The sequence below is a fragment of the Pediculus humanus genome, genomic scaffold (assembly GCF_000006295.1).
Source record: "Pediculus humanus corporis 1103172108296 genomic scaffold, whole genome shotgun sequence".
Classification (NCBI taxonomy): Eukaryota; Metazoa; Arthropoda; class Insecta; order Psocodea; family Pediculidae; genus Pediculus; species Pediculus humanus.
The window spans coordinates 238,771-260,552 of NW_002987865.1; the positions used below are offsets into that span (position 1 = coordinate 238,771).

At 27.3% G+C, this 21,782-nt stretch overlaps 4 protein-coding genes across 4 annotated transcripts; 2 read left to right on the forward strand and 2 right to left on the reverse strand.

Moving 5' to 3' along the window:
- Nucleotides 1–2,242: 2,242 nt before the first annotated feature.
- Nucleotides 2,243–2,951, forward strand: Phum_PHUM555740 (uncharacterized protein; the record flags this gene model as incomplete). The annotated part of the gene is made up of 2 exons (XM_002431829.1): nucleotides 2,243–2,416; nucleotides 2,565–2,951. The coding sequence occupies 2 exons, from the start codon at nucleotides 2,243–2,245 to the stop codon at nucleotides 2,949–2,951; spliced, it is 561 nt and encodes a 186-aa protein (XP_002431874.1).
- An 817-nt stretch (nucleotides 2,952–3,768) lies between these two features.
- Nucleotides 3,769–5,130, reverse strand: Phum_PHUM555750 (glycolipid transfer protein, putative; the record flags this gene model as incomplete). The annotated part of the gene is made up of 4 exons (XM_002431830.1): nucleotides 3,769–3,954; nucleotides 4,274–4,415; nucleotides 4,581–4,755; nucleotides 4,998–5,130. The coding sequence occupies 4 exons, from the start codon at nucleotides 5,128–5,130 to the stop codon at nucleotides 3,769–3,771; spliced, it is 636 nt and encodes a 211-aa protein (XP_002431875.1).
- Nucleotides 5,131–5,391: 261 nt separating this feature from the next.
- Phum_PHUM555760 (mitochondrial 50S ribosomal protein L16, putative) lies at nucleotides 5,392–6,477 on the forward strand (the record flags this gene model as incomplete). Its single annotated transcript, XM_002431831.1, has 4 exons — nucleotides 5,392–5,446; nucleotides 5,572–5,804; nucleotides 5,940–6,182; nucleotides 6,262–6,477. 4 exons carry the CDS (start codon nucleotides 5,392–5,394, stop codon nucleotides 6,475–6,477), a joined length of 747 nt encoding a protein of 248 aa, XP_002431876.1.
- A 3,018-nt stretch (nucleotides 6,478–9,495) lies between these two features.
- Phum_PHUM555770 (uncharacterized protein) lies at nucleotides 9,496–14,946 on the reverse strand (the record flags this gene model as incomplete). Its single annotated transcript, XM_002431832.1, has 11 exons — nucleotides 9,496–9,646; nucleotides 9,798–10,184; nucleotides 10,277–10,553; nucleotides 10,685–11,102; nucleotides 11,185–11,376; nucleotides 11,457–11,639; nucleotides 11,732–12,265; nucleotides 12,370–12,541; nucleotides 13,588–13,746; nucleotides 13,847–14,789; nucleotides 14,937–14,946. 11 exons carry the CDS (start codon nucleotides 14,944–14,946, stop codon nucleotides 9,496–9,498), a joined length of 3,426 nt encoding a protein of 1,141 aa, XP_002431877.1.
- Nucleotides 14,947–21,782: the final 6,836 nt, after the last annotated feature.

The following is a 21,782-nucleotide window of genomic DNA, read 5'->3' on the forward strand; positions in this document are numbered from 1 at the left end:
AAATTTTTTCTATTAATATTTTAATAAAAAAATAACTTTAACTAATGCAAGAATCATTATTATTATTATTATTATTACTATTATTAATGATATATAAAAATTATACAGAAGTCGTTTTAAAAAAAAAAAAAAAAAAAACTTTAAAAAAAAGAAACTTTAAAAAAATTTTTTTTTCAATCCGATTTTAACATTTTCCCCTCGTTTAAATGACAGAAAATATAAATTATTATTATTATTATTACTATATCACTCAATCAATGAAAACTATTTTAAAAAATTATTATTATTAGTATTATTATTATTTGTACGATGAAAATTGTATCGAATCGTTTTGTATTTAAAAAAAAAAAAAATTAATAAATTTTAATTAAAAATATTTGATGATTATTGATTTTTTTTTTTAATCAGAATATTATTATTATTATTCGTTTTGTAATTTTAAAACACGCACACGCACACACGCATACAAAAAAAAATTAATAAATGAAAAATTAAAAAATGTTTTCTTTATTATTTCTAAATGTACAAAAAGACATTTTGAAATAAACGTTTATTATAATTCTTTGTACTAGCAAAGTTCAAATTCGTGACTCACTCTACGAGATCTACACAACAAACACATACAAACACAAACACAAACACATTTAAAGACACACACACACACACACACACACACACGACCCAAATTTCATACATTTCAAATGATAAAATCCAATCGTACATACAATTCAATGTTTCTAATGTTTTTTATCAATGAAATTGAAAAAACTTTTCCACCGGATTCAGGTTTTTTTTTTCTTTTCTTTTTATTTCATATTTACCGCCACGACCTTGATCGAATATTTTTTACATAATTTTTATTTATTTTGAGTTAAATCAATAACAATAATCAGAACCTTAAGAAAAAAAAAATCATTGAAATGAATGTAAAAGCAAATTATTGATATGTATTGATGTATATACTTGAGAATTTTCAAACACACCCCCTTCCCCCTACACACCCCTTTTCCCCCACACACACACACACCCTCTTCCTTCCTACTCCAACAAACACACAAACATAAAATTTGTCAATAAAAGCAATTAAAAAATATAAAGAGAAAATAAATGTGGTGGCTGGAATCCATTAAGGCTTCCTTACATGTTTTCATTGTTGTAACAACACATTTTTGTTAGTAAGTGTCAATTCAATAAAAAAATATTTGTTTTGTATTTTTTGTATGTGTGACAATGTTGTTTGTTACTAATCAAACAAACGGTTGTTAAATAAAGTATTAAATAGAATCAAGAATCAAAATTTATGTTTTAATAACAGATTGAACTTAAATATTAAAAAAATTTTTCTTTTATAATATGAGTAAATTTTGTAATTAATTTTGTAATTTGAGTTGTGATAAATAGAATCACATTGTATGTAACGGTTTTTTTGTTTGAAATTTTGTTGTGTGGCTTAAAATAAATTAATTGAATAAGAAAAAATTAATGTAATTACAGTCATTTATAAAAACAATAATAATGGAGGTTCACATGTAAAAAAAAATTTTATATGACCAGGTACAAAAAATAATAATTTGATCAACTTTACAGGATGTGTTTCTCATCATTTTATAGTTTTAAACGAATTAAAATAATTTTAGTAACATCATTAAAAATAAATTAAGGTAGAGGAAGAATTTTTTTTGTCAAAGTAATATATAAAAAGTAAAAAAAAAAAAAAATTTTTTTCTCTTACTTACAAAATTTTTTAATTTGAGTTTAAACACTAAATAACTTTGAACTTTTTATAAAATTAAATGAACTCCACATTTAAATTAAAAGACATTTTCTTTTGTTTTTAATTATAATTATCTTAACCGTTTTGATTAAATCTAGAAACATTTTTAATGAGGAATCAAAATATGCAAGTTACACCAAACGACCGCGATTTTAAACTGACTCACGGTACTACCAACCTATGAAAAATATAGAAACGCTTCTGAGCGCTCTATTACAAATGTGTTTTACAACGAATCGTTTACAGGGATGCAAACTTAAAAATTTTAGAAAAATATTAAAATATTTTAAACGAAAGAAATTCAAACGTGAATATCTAAAATTAAAACGCGTTTGAGTAAATTTTGTTTCGTGATATTTCGAAAGATTTTACAAAAAATAATTAGCCACCTGGTGTCTCGGTTTGCTTTTTTAATTTAATAAGTTTTTCTGTTGCTTAGCAACGCATACGAAATAACAATAAACAAACATGTCGGCGAGTGAAAAATGGAGGAAAAAAGTTTCTACCTTATCGGAAACTATTTTTCCAGGAATTTCATTACACAAATACGGTCTTGAAAGTGAAATTGTATCAAGTTTACCATTACAAATGCTTTTATATTTTAATTTGTATTTTTTTCCAGTTTGGTTGGCCACGTCCGTCGTTATGATTTCTGCCAAGGTTATAATACAAAAATATATATAATTTTTTTTTTTTTCCCATCCCCCTCCTCTATAAATAAACATAAATAAATACCGTTCGGTTTTAATATTTTACATTTGTCATCTGTCAAATAAATTTTTATTTTCAGTTCGAATGTCTTTCAAGTTTGTATCGATTAATTGTCGTTATCGTTCACATAGCAGTGTCAGGAATAGAAATATTACGTTTGTATTTAGGATATTTAGGAAATTTAACGGAAAAAATACCAGAGGTAGCAGCATTTTGGATGCTGTCAATACTTTTACAATTACCAATGCAAATATTTTTAATATCAAGTAGACAATTATTATTGTCACCGATTGAATACACCGTTCAAGGAATTATGTTAATTTTTTTAATATCACAATTATTCGTTGGTTATTTTGCATTAAGATTAGCAGCTAGACATCAAGCTAAAAAATTTCATTTATTAAGATTACAAAAAAATTCAAATAAATTTGAAATGAATTTAGGATTTGAAAATGATGACGATTGATATTCTTATTAAGTTTTTTTTTCTTTTTAACTGTGAACCCAACCGTTTTTAATAAAAACAAAAAGTAAAAGTAATAAATGGTACATAACACAATAAATAACCAAGGATTATTAAATGTATGCAAAAGAAACATACAAAAATACTCACAATTACAAAACAAAAAAAAAACAAAAATATATTAAAATAATAAATAAAATTTGAGATCTCCCTTTTTTTTATAAGATGTACTTATAAAGATTACACTATCAATTATATAACTAATAATAATTGTAACAATAACAATTAATTTCTTTTAATTATTCAGCAACAACAATATTTATTATAAAATTTAAACGATTCAACAAATAAATTTAATTTGTTATACATAAAAATATTTTAATGTTATTTAAAACTATAAAATCCATTTGTACATAAAAATTTATTAATTTACGTTCTTTTTTTTTTTAAACGTAGTTAATAAGTATTTAATAAATATTTCAAAAAGTAAATTCACCAATAAACTCTGTAAAATCATTTATGAAAATATCAGTTTTTTCATTCATTCGATAACAAAACACTAAATAGGCACTTTAATAATTAGTTAATAATTATTGAATAAAAATCTCTTAAGTAGTTTTTAATAAATACTGTCAAAAAATAATAATAATAATAATATGGCAACGACTTTCTTTTTTTTTTTTTTTTTTACTCTCCAAAGATATATATATATATATTAACAATATTATAATAAAAAATAATTTATAACGATAAAGATAAATAAAAATAAAAGTAAAAAAAAAAAAAAATATATATATATATATATATTAATTTATCTTGATTATGTTTTGCTGTTTGGTTCCAAATTATGTTTTTTATAAAATGAATTTATATGTGTTATATTATCACTTAAACTTTCAAAATAAACTTGTAACGACTTAATTAAATTTTCCTGTTTTTCTTCTCCATTGCATTCGGACATTTTAGACAGCAAAACCGATCTTTTAGGCATCAGATTTTTGAAGAACTAATAGAACAGATTGATAGATAACTTTATTAAATAATCATACATTTATATTATTATTATCATTATTTTTATTTAAATTAAAATTTGATTTCTGCAAAAAAAAAAATTATATGAGAGTAATTTATTATTAAGATATTATATATTTATATCTGGGTTTGCATGTAGTTTTTTGCAATATTTAAGTAAATAAAACAATACTTATTATTATTATTATTATTAATAAGAATATGACACTAAAATAAAATGAAATAAAATTATTATTTTTTAAAATCGAGTAATGATGTTATTGTGTTACAAACATGATTAATTTTATTCTTACCTTAAATAAATTTCTCGTTATCCAATTATGATATGGTTGCAATGTTTGAATGTATGCAGATGTCATGTGTTCTTGTAAATCTTCTGATTTTTTACTATCATTAATTATGTTTTGAAAAAATACTAATGTAAAATGTAATGCTCTAAAAAAAAATTTTGTTATTATTTATTTAATTTGTCTTTTTTAAATGAGGCAAAACGGTTAAGAATCAAAATGTATGATTCAATCTAAAGTACTTTTCATTATATATCTATAACAACTATTTGTTATCAAAATTTTTCTAAAGATTATTAAGTAATTAACCAACCTTCGTAACCACAAAAGAGCATCTAGTGCCTCATCTCTATTTATCGACTTTTCACATAAAATTAAATCTTCAATATAATAATATTTTTTTGGATTTTGATCAAAGCAAGTTTTAATTTTACTTATGTTACAAGATATGTCGTTGTGTAAAGGTGAAAAGGCACTACCCAATTTTCCTAAAACCAATAAATTTATTATATTTTACAAATAATATCGACATGACAATTTTTGCATGCTTAAACACCATAAATTTGCGATTGTTTTTTTTTTTTTTTTAACCTTAACGACATGGTATATCGTACAAAAAACAATATATATGTATGTTAATATTAAATTACAATAATCTATTTAGGGTTATAATTTCATTGTTAACAACGATACAATAAATAATAATAATTGAAATTGAATTTGAGCTCACCGACTAGATTAACAACTCCTTTGCAGGCTTCTAAAAATTCAAGCGTATTTAATTTACCATTAACTTGACATGGAAAAAGCGTTCTACCAAATGCATAAGAAATAACAGGAAAATCTTTAGCACTACACGACATGTTTAAAACGGGTTGTTGAAAAAAAAAAAAAAAAAAAATTCTTTAAAAACTTATTTCACGGATTCATTAAGTACAACAAACAGTCGTTAAATAATAAGTGTGACTTTTTGTGAGAAAGTTGAAACTAAAAATTTAAAAATGGCGCATGTGCAATGGATTACATATTCATAAAATAAAAACATGGTGGTTTAAAATGGCCGCTGTTTACAATTAAACTTTTTGAAATTTTATTACATTATTTCCCCTTTAAAAAGTTTTAAAATGTTCAAAATAAATTCTATATTGTTTAATCAAGTATTTAAAAGTTCAATTCTGAGTGAGTAAATCCAATTTGCTTTGAAATCGAAAGTATTTGTAAACATTATGTATGATAACATAAAATAAGAATTCACCACAACTAAATTTTTTTATTTCATTTTAATTAATGACTAATTGTTTCAGGTGAAACGGTAAAATGCAACAATTTTTTATTAAAACAATGTGCCAACATACATTGTTTCGAACCCCCGAAACCGGTAGATTCCTCAGATTGGCCGGATAATAGAAAGCTCAGAGTAGTAGAAAAACAACCTTTTTTTGATACTAAACCCCCTAAGCTTCCTAAAATGTTAAGATTACTTAGAGGTCCGGAAGAAGTTCATACCGATTTAGTCTATAAACAATATGGTGTAAAAGTTAGTTATTATTTTCATTATTATTATTAATTTTAAGTTAAACTTATATAAGAAATATTTAAATTTTCTTTTTACTATTAACTTCTACGAATATGAAATTCAAAAAAAAAATTTTTGTTATTTTATTTTATTTAGGCTTTGTTAGGTGGAAGAATGAAACACACAAATTTTGAAGCGGTTCGTAGAATAATATTCAAAAAATTAGATACTAGTAGAATGTTTGCCTTTTGGAGAGTAGAACCACCTTGGCAACCTATGACGAAAAAAGGTGTTGGTAAAAGAATGGGTGGTGGAAAAGGATCTGCTCATCATTATGCAACACCAGTAAAAGCGGAAAGAATTATTATCGAACTTGGTGGTAATTTAGATGCACATGAAGTAATTATTATAAATATTACAGTATTACTAAAAAAATTTCTCAAAATCCTCTACTTATGTATAATTATATGAATTTCAGGCTAGAAAAATATTAGGACCAGTAGCCGAAATTCTTCCATTTCCAGCAAGATTTGTTAGTCAAAAATATTTAGATGATGAAAGAGAGAAAGAAAAATTGATAAAAGAAAACAATACAAATAAATTTACAATGGAATATGTTATTAAAAATAATATGGGTGGATGTCAAAAATGGTTATCTCCCTACGATTATAAATGGTTTGGTAAATACAAATAAACCAATTCCAACATTAATAAATAAAGAAAATTTTTTCAAAAAGTATTCGATAATAATAATGATAATTTTGTTTGTTAAGGAAAATAAAAAATAAAAATTATTTTATTAACATTGATTATTTATATATATATTTTTTTTAAAATTATTATTATTATTATTTATTTATTTTATTTTTATTTTATTTTTATCATCAAGATACACGAAAGCCATTTTGCTCTTTATTATTATTATTATTATTATTATTAATACAATTAATTAGATTAAAATATGTGTGTATGTGTATGTGTATGTGTGTGTATGTTTATGAGTGTGTGTATATATATATATAATATAAGGTTAATTAAAAGCATCTATATAATCACATTGTTTTCTTTTTTTTTTTTTTTAGAAAAGAAAAACACAAGGTTAACACTACCTCCTACCTACCTACCTAAGTTTCAAACATTATTTACCTGTCCTTCGTTACATAAATTACCCCGATCCCCAACCCCAAACCCCTTATTATTATTATTAATATGATTATCATTACAAAATACTTTCTCCCCCTATAATTTTCACTTCATTCAAAAAAAAAAAAAAATTTAATATTTCCAAACATTCGTAACATTCACCTATCGCGATCATTGCAATTTATTATTATTATTATTATCATTATTTTTTATTAAATTTTACACATAAATATTATTTATTTATTTATTTATTTAAAAGCAAAAAAAATTTTTCTCTTAATACACTTACACGTAATACACTTAAAAAAAAAAAAAAATTAAAATAATAATAATAATAATAATAATCGAAGAGCAGAGAGTTTAAATTGAGATCATCATCATCATCATCATATAAATATAAATATATATTATGACTAACAATATTTATAATAATAATAATATTAATAATTACAAAAAAAATTATTTATTATTATTATTATTTTAAACACTTAGTGCTATATATAGATAATAATAATAATAATAATAATAAATAAAAATAAGCATAAGAAGTTTATATTATCGTTATTATTATTATTATTATTATAATTAAAAAGTTTTTTTTTTTTTTTTTTTTTTTTGGAAAGAGTTGCTGGAAAAGCTCGGTTTTATTATTATTTTATTTACAATAAACTAATAATAATAATAATTAATTAATAATTAATTAATTATTTTTTTATACATAATATACAAATTATAACAATTTTTTTTTTTTTTGAGCTTAATATTATTATTATTATTTAAAAAAAAAAAAAAAAAAATTTTAAGCGAAAAAAAAAATTGGGAAAAATTTAAATTTATCAATATTAATAATAATAATAATAATAATAATAATAATAATTATAATACACTCACGTCAAAGATAACAACTACGATCGATACCTGGGTTAAATATTTATAATAATAATAATAAATAAATAAATAAATGCTTTCGAATTTTAAATTTTAAATTTAATTAATGCCCCTTTTGAATGAATGAATGAATGAAACAAAAAATAAATAAATAAATAATAAGAATAATAATGATAATAACAATTAAAATTTAATAAATAAATAAAAAATAAAAAAAAAAAAGAAATTTATTGTTGCGTTTTAATAATTAATATCTTAATTAAATACCTGATTATTATACATTTTAAAGTGTTTCGTTTTATCATCGTAATAATTAATATTATTATCATCTATGTACATAAAATTTATTTGTGATAATAATGATAATGCGAGCGCGCGTGTATGTGATGTAAAAAAAAAATTTGTTACCGTTTCGTTTCGTACTATTTTTTTTTATTAAGAGAAAATTTTATTTATTTGTTTGTTTGTTGGTTTATTTGCTTGTTTGTTTGTTTGTTTGTTGGTTTATTTGCTTGATTGTTTGTTTGTTTGTTTTCATTACATGAAAATTTTATCACGAAGATTATTAAATTAAAAAAAAAAAAAGAAAAGTATTTAAATATACATAAATAATCAATTACTAAATTTTTTATGGTATTTATAATTAATTTTTTAATTATTATTATCATCATTATTATTATTATTAGTTAAGTGAAGAAGAAGAAGAAGAAAATTAAAGCATCGAATATATATAATTACGATAAATAAAGTATGTGAGAGCGCGTGTATGCGTGTACTTATATATGTACACCCTGGAATAAAATGTTTGCAACTATTCAGTCTATTAATTATCACTATCATTATTATTATCATAAATATTGATTTATTTATGTATGTATGTACAACTACAAAAGCATAATGACTAGATTAATAAGTTTCTATTTTTTTTTGAATAATAATAATAATAATAATAATAAATAATATTATGTATATATATATAAATAAATATTTAAGCATTTGATTCTTTAAGATTATCGAAATACTGCATTATCTGATCGTAATCCATTCCAAGATTAAGATCATCTAATCCGACATCTTCTTGCGATGTTGGTGGTGGTGGTGGATGTGGTGATGATGATGATGATGATGTAAATAATTTTGGAATGGATTCATCATCATTAATTGAAAACATTGGATTACCAACGATGGATGCTTTTTTAACTTCCGCGTTTCCGATTCTGTTCGAATTATAATTTTTATCGGGATTTTTAAAATCTACAAATGTCGGATTTGATTGACGTTCGAAATCTTCTTGCCTGTTAAATTTTTTTTAAAAAATTTAAACGGGTAAAAAATTTCCAAATTGTTTTTCCTCCTGTTTTCGACTGTCAATATTTTCATGGGTTTCTCAAGAGAGAAAGAGAAAGAGAGAGAGAGATAGAAGGATTTTTTATTTAAAATAAATAATAGATTTTTTTTCTTACCTTGTTTTGTAATTTTTTTCACTTCCAAAACTTCCGACTCGTGTTCTGTGATGTTGATGATGTCTTTTAGACGACGACGACGACGACGACATATTTTCCAATGCTTCGACACTCTGTTCGGAAGAATGATGACTTTCCAAACAACTTTCTGTCGAAGAAAAAAAAAAAAAAAAAAAAAAAAAAAATTATAACCGTCGGGATTTTTATGAATCCATTGATCAGGTTTTCTCTACGACGATATTATTACCATCTTCCACGGCTTCGTACTTTGACGAACGACTCTTTGAAACGTTTTTATTTCGATGATGATGATGATGATAATGTCTTTTTGGTGGTTGAGGCTCAGGTTTAGGAGTCAACACCGGAGTCCTATGCGGAGGAACTGGCGGTTTATATTCATCCAATGCTATGCCGTGAGGAGGTGGAGTCGGAGGCGTGGGAGATGTAGGTTCGCTAAATTATAAAATTCATTTTAAATCAAAAGAAAATTTGTTTTTTTTTTTTTTAAATAAAAACTTACAGTTCGCAAAAATCGTTAAAATCGCTTCCTCCATTACCACCGGCATGATGTTGCCCGGAATTTTTACAATATGTTGCCGTATCTACCACAACGGTTTGAGAGCTGTCTAAGTATTTTAAATTATCTACTCGGGTATTAAATCCACCGGAATTAAATGGATTTTCGGTTATTCTCATTTCATTGTTGCTGCTGCCACTGCCGCCACTGCTGTTGTTGTTATTATTATTATTATTATTATTATTACTCGGATTCGAAGAACCGTTTGCGGGCACGTTCGTGTGAGTTGCGGCTTTTTCGATAGTCGCTCTTCCCAACCAAACCCAATCGTGTACATTAGTTGTCGATTGTGGCAAACCTTTATAACCTGAATTCCCGTTTGAAACTCCGCTAATTAAAACATCAAATAAATTTTAACCTTTTGTGTATGTTACGATTAAAAAAAAATTTTAATTTTTTGTTTTTATTACTTGGTCGTCGACATGTTTGCACCATTATTATCATCGCTACTGGAAACATCAACGGTTTCTCCAACTTGGGCCTTGAATTTCGAAGCGTAGACAACGCAGGATACGACGAATACGACAATGGCAAAACAAAAAGCAGCCAATAAAACGTACATTCCTATTTCGAGTGGTGTCATACGATTTGAATTTCGTACGTGAAAATTCGAATGTGGTATCAAAGCCGAATGATGTTGTCGAGCTTGTACTGTAGGCTCGTGATTGTTTTCATCTTTGAGTGGTGATATACCAGCTCCTTGGAAAAGAAACAAACACGCACATCATTTTTTATTTTTTTTTAAAGCAGTAAAAAAATTTTTATTAACGATGATTCATCACAATTTATTTAATCTTAAATGTCGTAAATGTAAAACTGATAGGACTTACTCTGTATGTGCAATATGTCGCCTAAATCGGATTTTATTCTTCGATCTCGATTCGATATGCCGATGTTACCATCGTTTTGTACGAATTCAGCACGTTGGGAAATGTCGCCGGCACCGAAATCAACTTCAACGGCTGCCGTAGTTTCTGCCAAATAACCGACGCTGGATTTACTTCCTCCCGTGATCGATTTCGAAAGTTTTCGACATTCGTCGTTCGTCAAAAGCGTGACTCTCAACAAATCCCCCCTTCCTTCGCCGACGGCTATAACTCTAGGATGATGAGATGCGACCATTGGTGCAAATGCAACAACGTCCGGATCGAGACTTTCTACTGCTAAATAATAATCGGATACGGCAACGTCACGCAATGGCGTTCGCGATTCGTCGGAAAATTCTAATTCTATATCGAGAAGGCCCTCCTGAAAAAAAAAAAAAAATTTTAAATCAACGGACGCCATACTTTTTCGTTTTATTTTTCTTTTTCCAAATTAGTCTACTCGCCTGATATTGAGCCGTGAGCCTTCTGGTAACCGACGTTTCTGCAATGTAACCGTTTTCGACGGTGCTATCGGGACTTATAGACAACTGTAAACCGGAAACTACGTTGACGATCAAACGCAAAAGTGTTACTTTATCATTTCCGACTCGAACTTCTTTAGCGCCGATAACTCTTCCTGTTATTGGAGACAAAACCTATTTAAAAAAAAAAAAAAAAAAACGTAGTAATAATAATGATGATGATTTATCAACAAGTTTATTAACAATTTAATTACCTGAACTTCCGTTCGACCGACGCTTCTTCCACGTATTATTTTACCTCTGAGATTAGCTATTCTAGGATCGGAAACTCTTAGCAGACTTTGAACCAAATCCGTCACTCTCAACCACGTTCTACGATTGACAAAATAATTAACTCTTCCGGAATCATGATCTTCGGCCAAAAATCTAGCATAAACCTATAAGAAAAAAAATTGTTATTATTATTATTATTATTATTAATTTTTTAAAAAATTCGTTTCGGATAAAAATTATCATTTATATCGATTACCTCGATCGGACTTTGTTGAAATCTTAATTTACAAGTTGGATGTTTATCCGAATCGACATTGTTCGTGACATCTTCGGAATTTGATCCCCTTGAATTAGCCCAATTCCTATATTGATTCATACCCTCGACGTAACGTTTTTTTCTATTAGCGAAAGATCTTTTTTTTCTAGATTTGTTAATTCCGATGTTGGAAACGTCACCGGGTATTTTCCACCCCTTGATTTGACTCAAACGAAAATCAGGAATGTTTACTTCGAGTGGGAATTCGGGCATCCAAACGGTGAATTTTGCGAGACCTGTATATGTTCCGTATTTAACGATAACGGAAGCGTTTGAAGATCCACGAATTTCCGAACCGTCAACGTAAACGGAACTACAGGAGGATGAAACTTTTAAAACGCTTTCGTCTTCGGAGTGACAAGAAGATTGAAGCGTGACATCAGCCACTTTACCAGCTTGACTGACAATCAGTACTTTCATCGCTTGCGAAACTTGTCTTCCCGTTAAAACTGCAGTATTGATCACTTCCCAATTCTAAAACAAAACAAAAAAAAAATTCGATACTTTTTATTTGGGGGGGGAGAAGGGGAGAAAAGGGGGACTTAAGTAAAAACACATTTTTTTTTTTTTTTTTTTACCTTCGATATCGGTAAAACGGATTGTATGTCATCTTTTTGTATTTCCAAACGAGCCGACAATTTTTTTTTAGAATCTTCTACGACTTCGTCTTTAGCACTCCTTCTCGTACCTCTGTGATGATGAATCCCTTTACCTTTTGTCATTTTCGAACCTTCGTAAACGTATCTCGCACTCCAAACGATTCTACCCCCATCCCATAAATCTTCACCATTTTCCACAACTTCCAAATGCCACGAAAAAATTTCTTCGATTCTAATAAAATAAAATAAAAATTATTATTTATTCTTTTTCATTAATCTAAATTAATTTTTTTAATAAAAAATAAATAAATAAATAATTTTAAGCTTTCCAGCAGAAGATAATAATAATAAAAACAATAAAATTTTTATAATATATATTTATTTCAGATTTGTAATCGTAATTTTTTGTAAAAATAAAAAATAAAAATCTAATCCATAATTCTCGTGATTAATTGTATGAGAATTTACTCGGATTATACTAATCCTAATTAAGAATCAAATAAAAGGATTTAAGGGGATTAAAAAAGAAAAAAAAAAAAATTCGACCGTTCGGTCGGTTTTAAATTCTAATGAATTTTCTTTTTTTTGTTAATCAAAAGAATGGAGAGAAAAAAGATATCGGAAAAACGAAATTAATTTCTTTTCCCCCAATAAATTATTATTATTATTATTTTTTTCAAACAATAATATTTTTTATTCCCCTGCTCCCTTTCGCTCTTCCCCTTCTTTCTTATTCCCCGACCCCCTCCCTCGAAACGAACGACGAAAACGTGGGCATTTTTTATTTTTTTTTGATTCTACGCCCACGATGAAATTTAAAAAAAAAACTAAATACGTTACGTTATATAATTTTCGGCAAAATAATTATGGAGTCTTGAATTTCTTTCTTTTTTGGTTTAAATGAAAGGTTGGAAAATAAATTATCGTCGTCGTATTGTGATGACTCGTGCCATTGAAACAAAAAAAATTTTTTAGTGAAAGTGACTTGATTGCGTGACAAATCATTTTGAATGCGGGACGACCGTCATGTCACGCACCATTCACATAGATAAACGTCCCATGGAATTATTATGTGACAGACAACCTTATATTGTATTCATTTTTCATTATTATTATTATTATTATCATTTTTTTTCCCCGTTGATGATTATTTCGAGTGCGAAAAATATATATTAATTAATTAATTAATTATGTTACCTCGGTGGTAATTTTTTAGATTCGTCATTGTCGTTGACTTCCTTTCTGAAACATGCCACGGTTGCCACTGTTTGTTTTCCATTTATGTCCGATGTGATGTTCCAACCGGACGAACTCGATTCGATACTTAAAATTCGTAAACCGCTTTTAACTCGAGCTCTGAAATGATTAAAAATATTATTATTATCGCGTAATTTAAAACTAATATCGTTTGTTTGTTTGTTTGTTAAGGAATTAAAAAAAAAAAATAGTCAATTACCTCAAGTCGAAAGCGGCGATCGGTGTTGCGGATTTATAATGTAAAAAAACAGGCACGTGAATTCGTGAGAGGGGATAAAGGGGAGCGTGGGGTAAGAGCATCGTTAAAGTGTCGTCTGCTTTTATTTCTCTATAACTTTCTTTAGCTGATACGAGTGGTACTGCTGCGAGCGGAGTCAGGGGTTGAATTTGAACTCTCGGTATGCATTTTTCATCGTTTTTCGAATTGAAACTCGGTTCCAAAACGGAATAGGCGACGTGTACGAAACGCTGTGGAGTCTTTATTAGTTTTTGTGTTTTTCCCGAATTATCCGGCGGCGGTAGAGGAGCCCACCACGATGCCGGAATCGTTATCTGTGCCAAACAAACGCCATCTTCTCCGTCGGGACTGCAGGCAGCCGTGAGTGGAGTTTTATCACCCATGGTAGCTTGTAAAATTATGCAGATTTTTTGAAAGTGATTATACTGTCTTCGTATGCTCGAATCCGATCCGGTGTGAAACAAAACTCGGAGTACTGGGGAATCCCTCGGAATTTCATTACGGACTAAATGTGCGCTCATATCCAAATTATGCGAAACGGTAGATGCCAAATCCATGTCAACCAATATCGACGAAGAGGAAGACGTTACATTTCTTGTCGTGTCGGGGAGTGGTAAGGAATCGATTAAATCAGGTACAATGTATCTAGCGGGAACGGTTTGCTTTGTCGAAAAAGGACCGTAGGTGGCTCTTATCGAAACGGGTTGGGATGTTTGAAAAACGGTGAAACGATCAACGCTCAAAATTATCGAATTAGAACTTAAAAGTGTCTTCGGCGTTTGTTCTTTACTTTCTTGGCCAGCAGATAAATCGGCCACTGCTGAATAATACTGTCTCGGACTGTGTTTAATAAAAAATCCGCCATCTTTGTTTTCGAAATGAACTTCAACTGTACCAACAACACCTAAAGCAAAAACAAAAAAAAAAATAAATATAAAAATTTTCAATAAACGTTGGTTGTAGTAGTGGTGGTGGTGGTTACCAGACGATTTGTCTGTTTGTTTAAACTCGGTTCAATATAAAAAAAAATCAAATCAAATCAAATAATCACTCGAAGGCATTTGCGACAACGAGCGTTGTTGTTGTTGTTTGTTCATGTCTTACAAAAAAAAAAAAAATTCTTATTTCAACAAAGTCGTGTCAAAAGAAAGAAAAAAAAAAAAATGTCAAAATCAGAATCAAATAATGAAAGCTGAATCTTGTTAACACAATCTTTATTTGTTGTTGTCTTTTTTTTTTCCTTCACAACTCGTCGTGAATGACGATATTTTTCGAGGGAGAGAGAGAGAGAGAAAAAAAAAACCACCATCATCATCATCATTATTATTATTAATATTACATTTATTAAAATTTAATGAAATTTTAAAAACGGACAAAGAAAAACGAATCATCTAATAAAAACGTGTTTGTTCGAATAACGAGATGGAGAGAGAAAGGGGGGGAGGGAAAGGAAGGGAGGAAAGGAGGGAGGGAAAAAGACAAAGAAAATCATTCGAAGATTTTTGAAGAAAAATAGTTGGCAAATTTTTTTTTTTTGTTTTTCCCGAAAAAAATAAAAATAAAATAAAATAAAACAAAAAAAAAAAGAATAAAAAGTCAAGTTTTTTTTTTTTTTTTGATTTAAAAAAAAAAAATGTGACTGATTTTATAGAAAACCAAAGTTAAAAGATAAAATATCTGTTACCACGACAACGGCACGACCACTTATTGTAACGAAAAACTATCTTTAAATGACTTTTTGAATTTTCTTTTTTTATTTAGAAAAAAATAAAAAAAAAGTTTTTCTCGAACGGGAATAACAAAAAGAAAAAAAAATGGCGAAAAACAATATTAAAAAAAAAAAACAAATTTTTGACTCGGCTAAAAGATTTATAATAATAATAATAACAAGATATAATTTATTTTATAAGTTTTAAAAAAAATCGGAATTCATTTGGACTATTGCCACGTCGTATTCCATTTTTTTTTTTTTTGTTGGCGGCTCCAGTTTTTAATTTGTAAGAATTAATTAGAAAGTGTGAGAAAGAGATAAAAAAGGTAATTTTATTTGTCGTGTCAATAGAAGAGATTAAATAAAAATTTCCGAGTTGTTTTCAACGAATATTAAATTATTATAATTTTCGGTGAAAAAATTTTTTTCCCCTCCCATCAGTTATTTATATGAAAACGATAAAAAAAGAAAATATCGAAAACAATCAATCAATAATCAAAGAAAATTTAGGCTGGAATAAAAAGAAAAATTTGGCTCCAGCAAAATGATTTTTTTTTTTGGGTAGACTTCATCATCATTATTATACTCGAGGGAAAACCGAAAAAGAAAAAAAAAAGAAAGTCAATCAAAAGTCAAAAGTAATTCTCTAGGAAAAATAAAATAAGTTAAAATTGAAATTTTTTTTTTTTTAAACTGGAATAAAAAAATTTCAATCGCCATTGTTCGATTCATTTCAAAACACAAAAGAAAAAAAAAAAAAAATTTTTTTCCGTTAAATTACGGAAAAGGAAATGAAAACGTTCGAAAAGTTTAAATTTAAAAAAAAGAGAAAAAAATTTGAAGATCGGAAATAAAATAAAAAAATAATTTAATTCAATTCTCTCTCTCTCTCACTCTCTTTTTCTCTCTTTCTCTCTCTTCTCATTCTCTCAAAATCATTTTCCGAATAATTTGAATGACCTTTGAACCTCGAATCAAAAACAAACAAACAAGCAAAAAAAATTTTTTTTTTTTTTAATTTTTCCAGCTGCAAAATTTATCGAAATTTTTTCCGTAATAATAACAATTATCATTATTATTTTAACGTAATTGCCAAAGTGTGAGTTTCCATCATTTTCCGCCCCCACTTCCGCTTTTCCACTTTTCGAAAAAAAAATTTTCTAATTTTTATAATTCAGGAAAAACGCAACAAAAACGTTTGCACTTGTTATTATTATTTTTTTTTTGAAAATGACGCATTTGTCACGACAAATATTTTATCGTGTCGTTAGATGATGTTTTTCTTTCTCCTCCTCCTCCTCCTTTCCCCCTCCCCTCACTTCCTCCTCCCCCGGTCGAATCGTTTTTATTTAACGAATGAAATTTCGATGTTTGTTTGTATTTTCGTGTGTGTGTGTTATAGAAAGTGATGGATGTTTTTTTTTTTTTTCGTTTGTTTGTTTGTTTGTTACGCGCGTTTACTAAATTTTGTTTTTTTTATCATTACATAAATAACAATAATAATAATAATAAATGTTATACTTTTTTTTTGAAAAGTTAAGCGACGAACGGCGTACAAAAAAAAAAAATTTTCCCGATGATTTTTTTATTTTTTATTTTCTCTCTTTATCACATAACAACAAATCGATTCGACTAAAATCCGTATCGAACGACGACAACAAACGACAAACAACAAACGAAAACAATATTTTATCTTTTTTTTCCGACGATGTCAAAAATCATTCGTGAATGCGAAAAAAAAAAATAATAATTTTTTCACGTCATCGTTTAAAAAAAAAAGTAATTGCTGTTTTCAATCAATCTTTTAATCATTCATTCATTCATTCGTTGATTCCTCTCACATTCTCTCTCTCTATCTCTTTTTGTAAATATGATGTTGAAACATTCGTAAAAGTTTTTTTTTTTTTTAAATAGTAATAATAACAAAAAAAAATTTTCGACTCGTTGCATTGAATAATTAAAAAATTAAGGTTACAAAAAAAAATGTTTTTTTTTTTTTTTTTAAAACGTACCGGAAACCGGAAATAAAAAAAAAACACAAAAGCACATCGTTTTATCATAAGTCAGCATCTTTTAATTTTATATTATAAATGGAAAACCTTTTTTTTCCCCAACGTAACACTGGAAAAAAAAAGAAAAAGGGAGGAAAGGTGAATTTTTTTTTTTTACCTTTAAAAATAATTAAATTGAAATTTTTTTTTTTTTACCTTTAAAAATAATTAAATTGAAATTTTTTTTTTTTTACTGAATGGAATATAACGATAGGGATAATAATAATAATAATATTAATAAATGTTTAAAGTCCGAAAAAGGTGGCACAAGTGACGAATTTTACTAACCCAATTGCGGGAAACCATTCGCCATTTAATTTCCGGTTCTTCGATTATTATTGGCGAAATATAAATATTATTTTTTGTGAAATAAAAAAAAAAATTCCTGCTGGAATAGATGAAAAATGGTACAAGACCGGTTGCCCGACAGCGGAGGGTTCTTGTATAGAGAAAACTGTGCCAGTCAACGAACTGGATATCGTACTCAGAACGTACCGGCGGAAAAAAAACACAGACTGGAATAAAGAAATCTGGAAGTAGAAAGAACCTGAGGGAGCACTGGGAGCCGCGCCACATTCAATTAAAGGGAAATTTCAATACATTTGATATAATAATGTATAAAAAGAAAAGTCTGGAAAAACCATGAAGGAGCCAGAATGGAATATTTCGAAAATCAAAATGAATTGCTGAAAAAGTAAACTGGGGAAAGTGCTGAAGAATTCTAGAGGAGGTACCGGAGAATTATGGAGAAATTGCTGGAGAGTTCTGGAGAAAGTACTGGAAAGGTCTGGAGAAATTGCTGGAGAAGTTTCGAGAAATTGCTAGAGAAGTCTAGAGAAGTTTATAGAAAGTGCAGGATAAGTCTGGAGAATCCTGGAGAAAGTGCTGGATAAGTCTGGAGAATTCTGGAGAATTTTGGAAAAAGTAGATAGAAAAGAAGACGACTACCAACGATTTAAAATCATTATTATTTTTTAGATAATCGGTTAGAAATAACCTGGCGTATGAAAACTCGGATTTGTAACATAAAAAATTTTGTTGTTTTGTTAAAGCCAAGCAATAATAATAATAATAATAATAAAAGATTCACGCTACGGAGATTATTATTTAAATCTAACATTAAACATATTAATATGTATACACAGACACACACGCACACACGCACACACACAGACACACGCAAACAACTTTTTCACTGTAGTTTACATTCTATTTTAACCTTTGAACTTTAATATATGAAATTCAAAAAATTTTTTTTCATATAAGTCAATAACAATAAATAATAATAATAATTATTATTATTATCATTATCATTGTTTTTTAACGTACCTGCAGAGAACAAAAATTTCTGGAGAGGAAAATTTTCCGGTATGTTAAAATTCCCACGTCTTTTATCTCTTTTTCTTTCGCAAAAAAAAGTTTTTTTTTTTATAAAATTATTTTTAAATGATAATGAACGATATTCAAACGTCAAAATAATCGTGATTTGGGAGAAAAAAAAGGAAGCGAGAAAAGGGAAAGAGGGGTAGGGTGAAAAGGTTAAAGGTCATTGTTTAAAAAAAAAATTCAAATCAGTTATCGAAAGTTAATTAACCGAACCACAACGAAAAAAAATTTTTTTTTTCTCATATTTTCCTTTTTTGTTTTTTTTTAAAAAAAATTTTCCAAAACGAAAGGTCAAATAGACGAGGTCAAATTTTTTTACTTTTTTGGGGCTAAAAACAAAACAACCCTTAATTTATTTAAGAACTAAAAACTCAATTAAAGATAAAGAAAAAAGAAAATGTGAAACCGAAAGCTTGAAAAAAGGGGTGGAGGAAAACGAAAAAAAACCACCTTATTTTCTTTCTCTCTCTCTTCTACCTTCCCACCACTTCCTCTCCTCTTTTTATCCCGGAAAAAAGGTTATAAAAAGGAAACCTTTCCGCTTCCGGTTTCCCTTTTTTTTTTTTTTCTCCCCAAGAAATAAATTTAAAAACGGTCAAACTTTTTTTCTTTTTTTTTTTTTTAAATCAAATATTGCAATCTAAAAAAAAACTTTTTTTTCTTTTGTTTTGTTATTCTTTTCCGCCATTTTTATTTATATTCGATATATCGAATCGAAATCGACAAAAAAAAATTTTCCAAAATCAAAATTTGTTCATTCCTGCCAATCGTAAAAAGAAAAAAAAAAACGTTCGAACGCATTTTGTTTTTGCTTTCTCCAGTAAGTGCATCGTAAATTTTTTTTTCTTTCATTATTATTTAGCATATGGTAAAAACGGCACTATTTTTTTCAACGACAAACAAACGTTTCCAGTACCGTATTAAGTTTCTAGCGATGCGAATGTGCTTGCTTTGTTTTTAAAAAGTTGAAATAGTTTTTAATTTCGTTAATTAACAACATAAAATACCTTTTTACGTTTTAAAAAACTTGTCGTGCGTGTGGGGTGTGCGCGCGCGTGCCTATGCTTCCCGGCATATATTTTTCATCATCGAAATTATTTAATTTATTAATTCCAGAGAAATGTAAAAACGAATTTTAACTTATCAACCCCTTCCCCCCCGAAAAAAAAAAGGAAAAAATAAAATCAAAAAGTTTTAAATTTATACTGGAAAATTTATACGCGTAATTATATGTAATTTAATTAAATGTTTATTTCCAATGTAATTTTCTCTTCGTTTCTCCAGCACTCTGGAGAAGTTAAGACAAAAAAAAATTTTTTTTATTTTTTTCTTTAAATGTTGAAACGTAATTTAAAAAAAAAAAAACTTTTTTTTTCCAGTAAATTTAAAAGAAAGAAAGAAAGAAAGAAAGAAAATTCAATTGTCAGACGTGGTTTTAAAAAAAAAGTAAAATGAATTTTTTTTTTTTTTTTTTTTTAAATTAAAAAGAGGAAAAAAAAATAAACGAAAAAGCTGAAACGATGATGATGATGATAATGATAAAATTTTCAAAGATTTTCTTTTTTTTTCTTCTTCCCCTCCTTCTATTTCTCCCTCTCCTCCCCTCTTCCTCTCCTTTCCGAATAATTCCAATTTGAAAATCGTATTGGAAACGATCCAGAGACTCGATTTCGTTTTCAAATCAAAGCAGAAGAAAAACAATCGTCGAGTTCAGCAAAAAAAAAAAAAGAAAATTCAACGAATTTCTCCACGACAATAATCCTTGCGATGATGATAATAATGATGATAATAATAATAATAATAATTTAAATGAATTATTGGTTCGAATAAATAAAATTAAAAAAAAATTTTTTTTTCTTTCTTCCTCCACGAAAGTTTTTTTAAAATTATTTTTTAAAAACGTAAATAAATATAAATAATAAATAATAATAATAATAATAATTTTTGAAAAGTTTCAAAACTAAGAGAAATGAGGTGAGAGAAATGACGTCATCATGCGAGCGTGTGAGACGGCTTCAAATTTTCGAGGGAGAGAAAAAAAAAGGCACCGATGAGATTTAAAACATTTTTTTCCTGTGGGAATCCATTTTTTGAAACCTGGAACAAATACTAACAAATCCTACGTACGCAAAAAGTGTAAATATGAAATAATGATGATGATGATGATGGTATTAAAACAAAAAAAAAATTTTTTTTTTTTCCACGTCGTGTAATAAAAATTACGTACTGGAATTTCCGGTTTAAATTGAAAAAATTCGTAAATAAAGTTTTTTTTTTTCTTTTTTTAATAAATTTTACTTATGAGGAAAAGCAGAAAGAAAAAGTGAGAGAGATAGAGTGAAAAAGAGAGAGAGAGAGAGGGAGAGAGAGGAAAAGAGAAAGAAAAAGGAAAGAAAAAAAAAAAAAAAACTTTTCTCGTTACTATGAATTCAATTAAAAAACTTTTTCTTTTTTTTTTCCTTTTTTTCCTTTTTCTTTTTTTCATTTTTCTTTTTGTCGTGGAAGGAGATAAATTTTAAAATTTCAAATAACAGATAAATTTCTATTAATTAAATATCCTAAGGCCGGTAAATTATTTTTTAAAAACTAAAAATTAAAAACAAAAAAAAAATTATTATTATTTTGTCCGAAAAATTTATTTGGAACCGGGATTATTTCAAACCGATGACGTCACGTCAAACAATTTTCAAAAAATTTTTTAAAGTTAAATATTATCAAATGGATTATAAAATTTCTGGATAAATCCAGG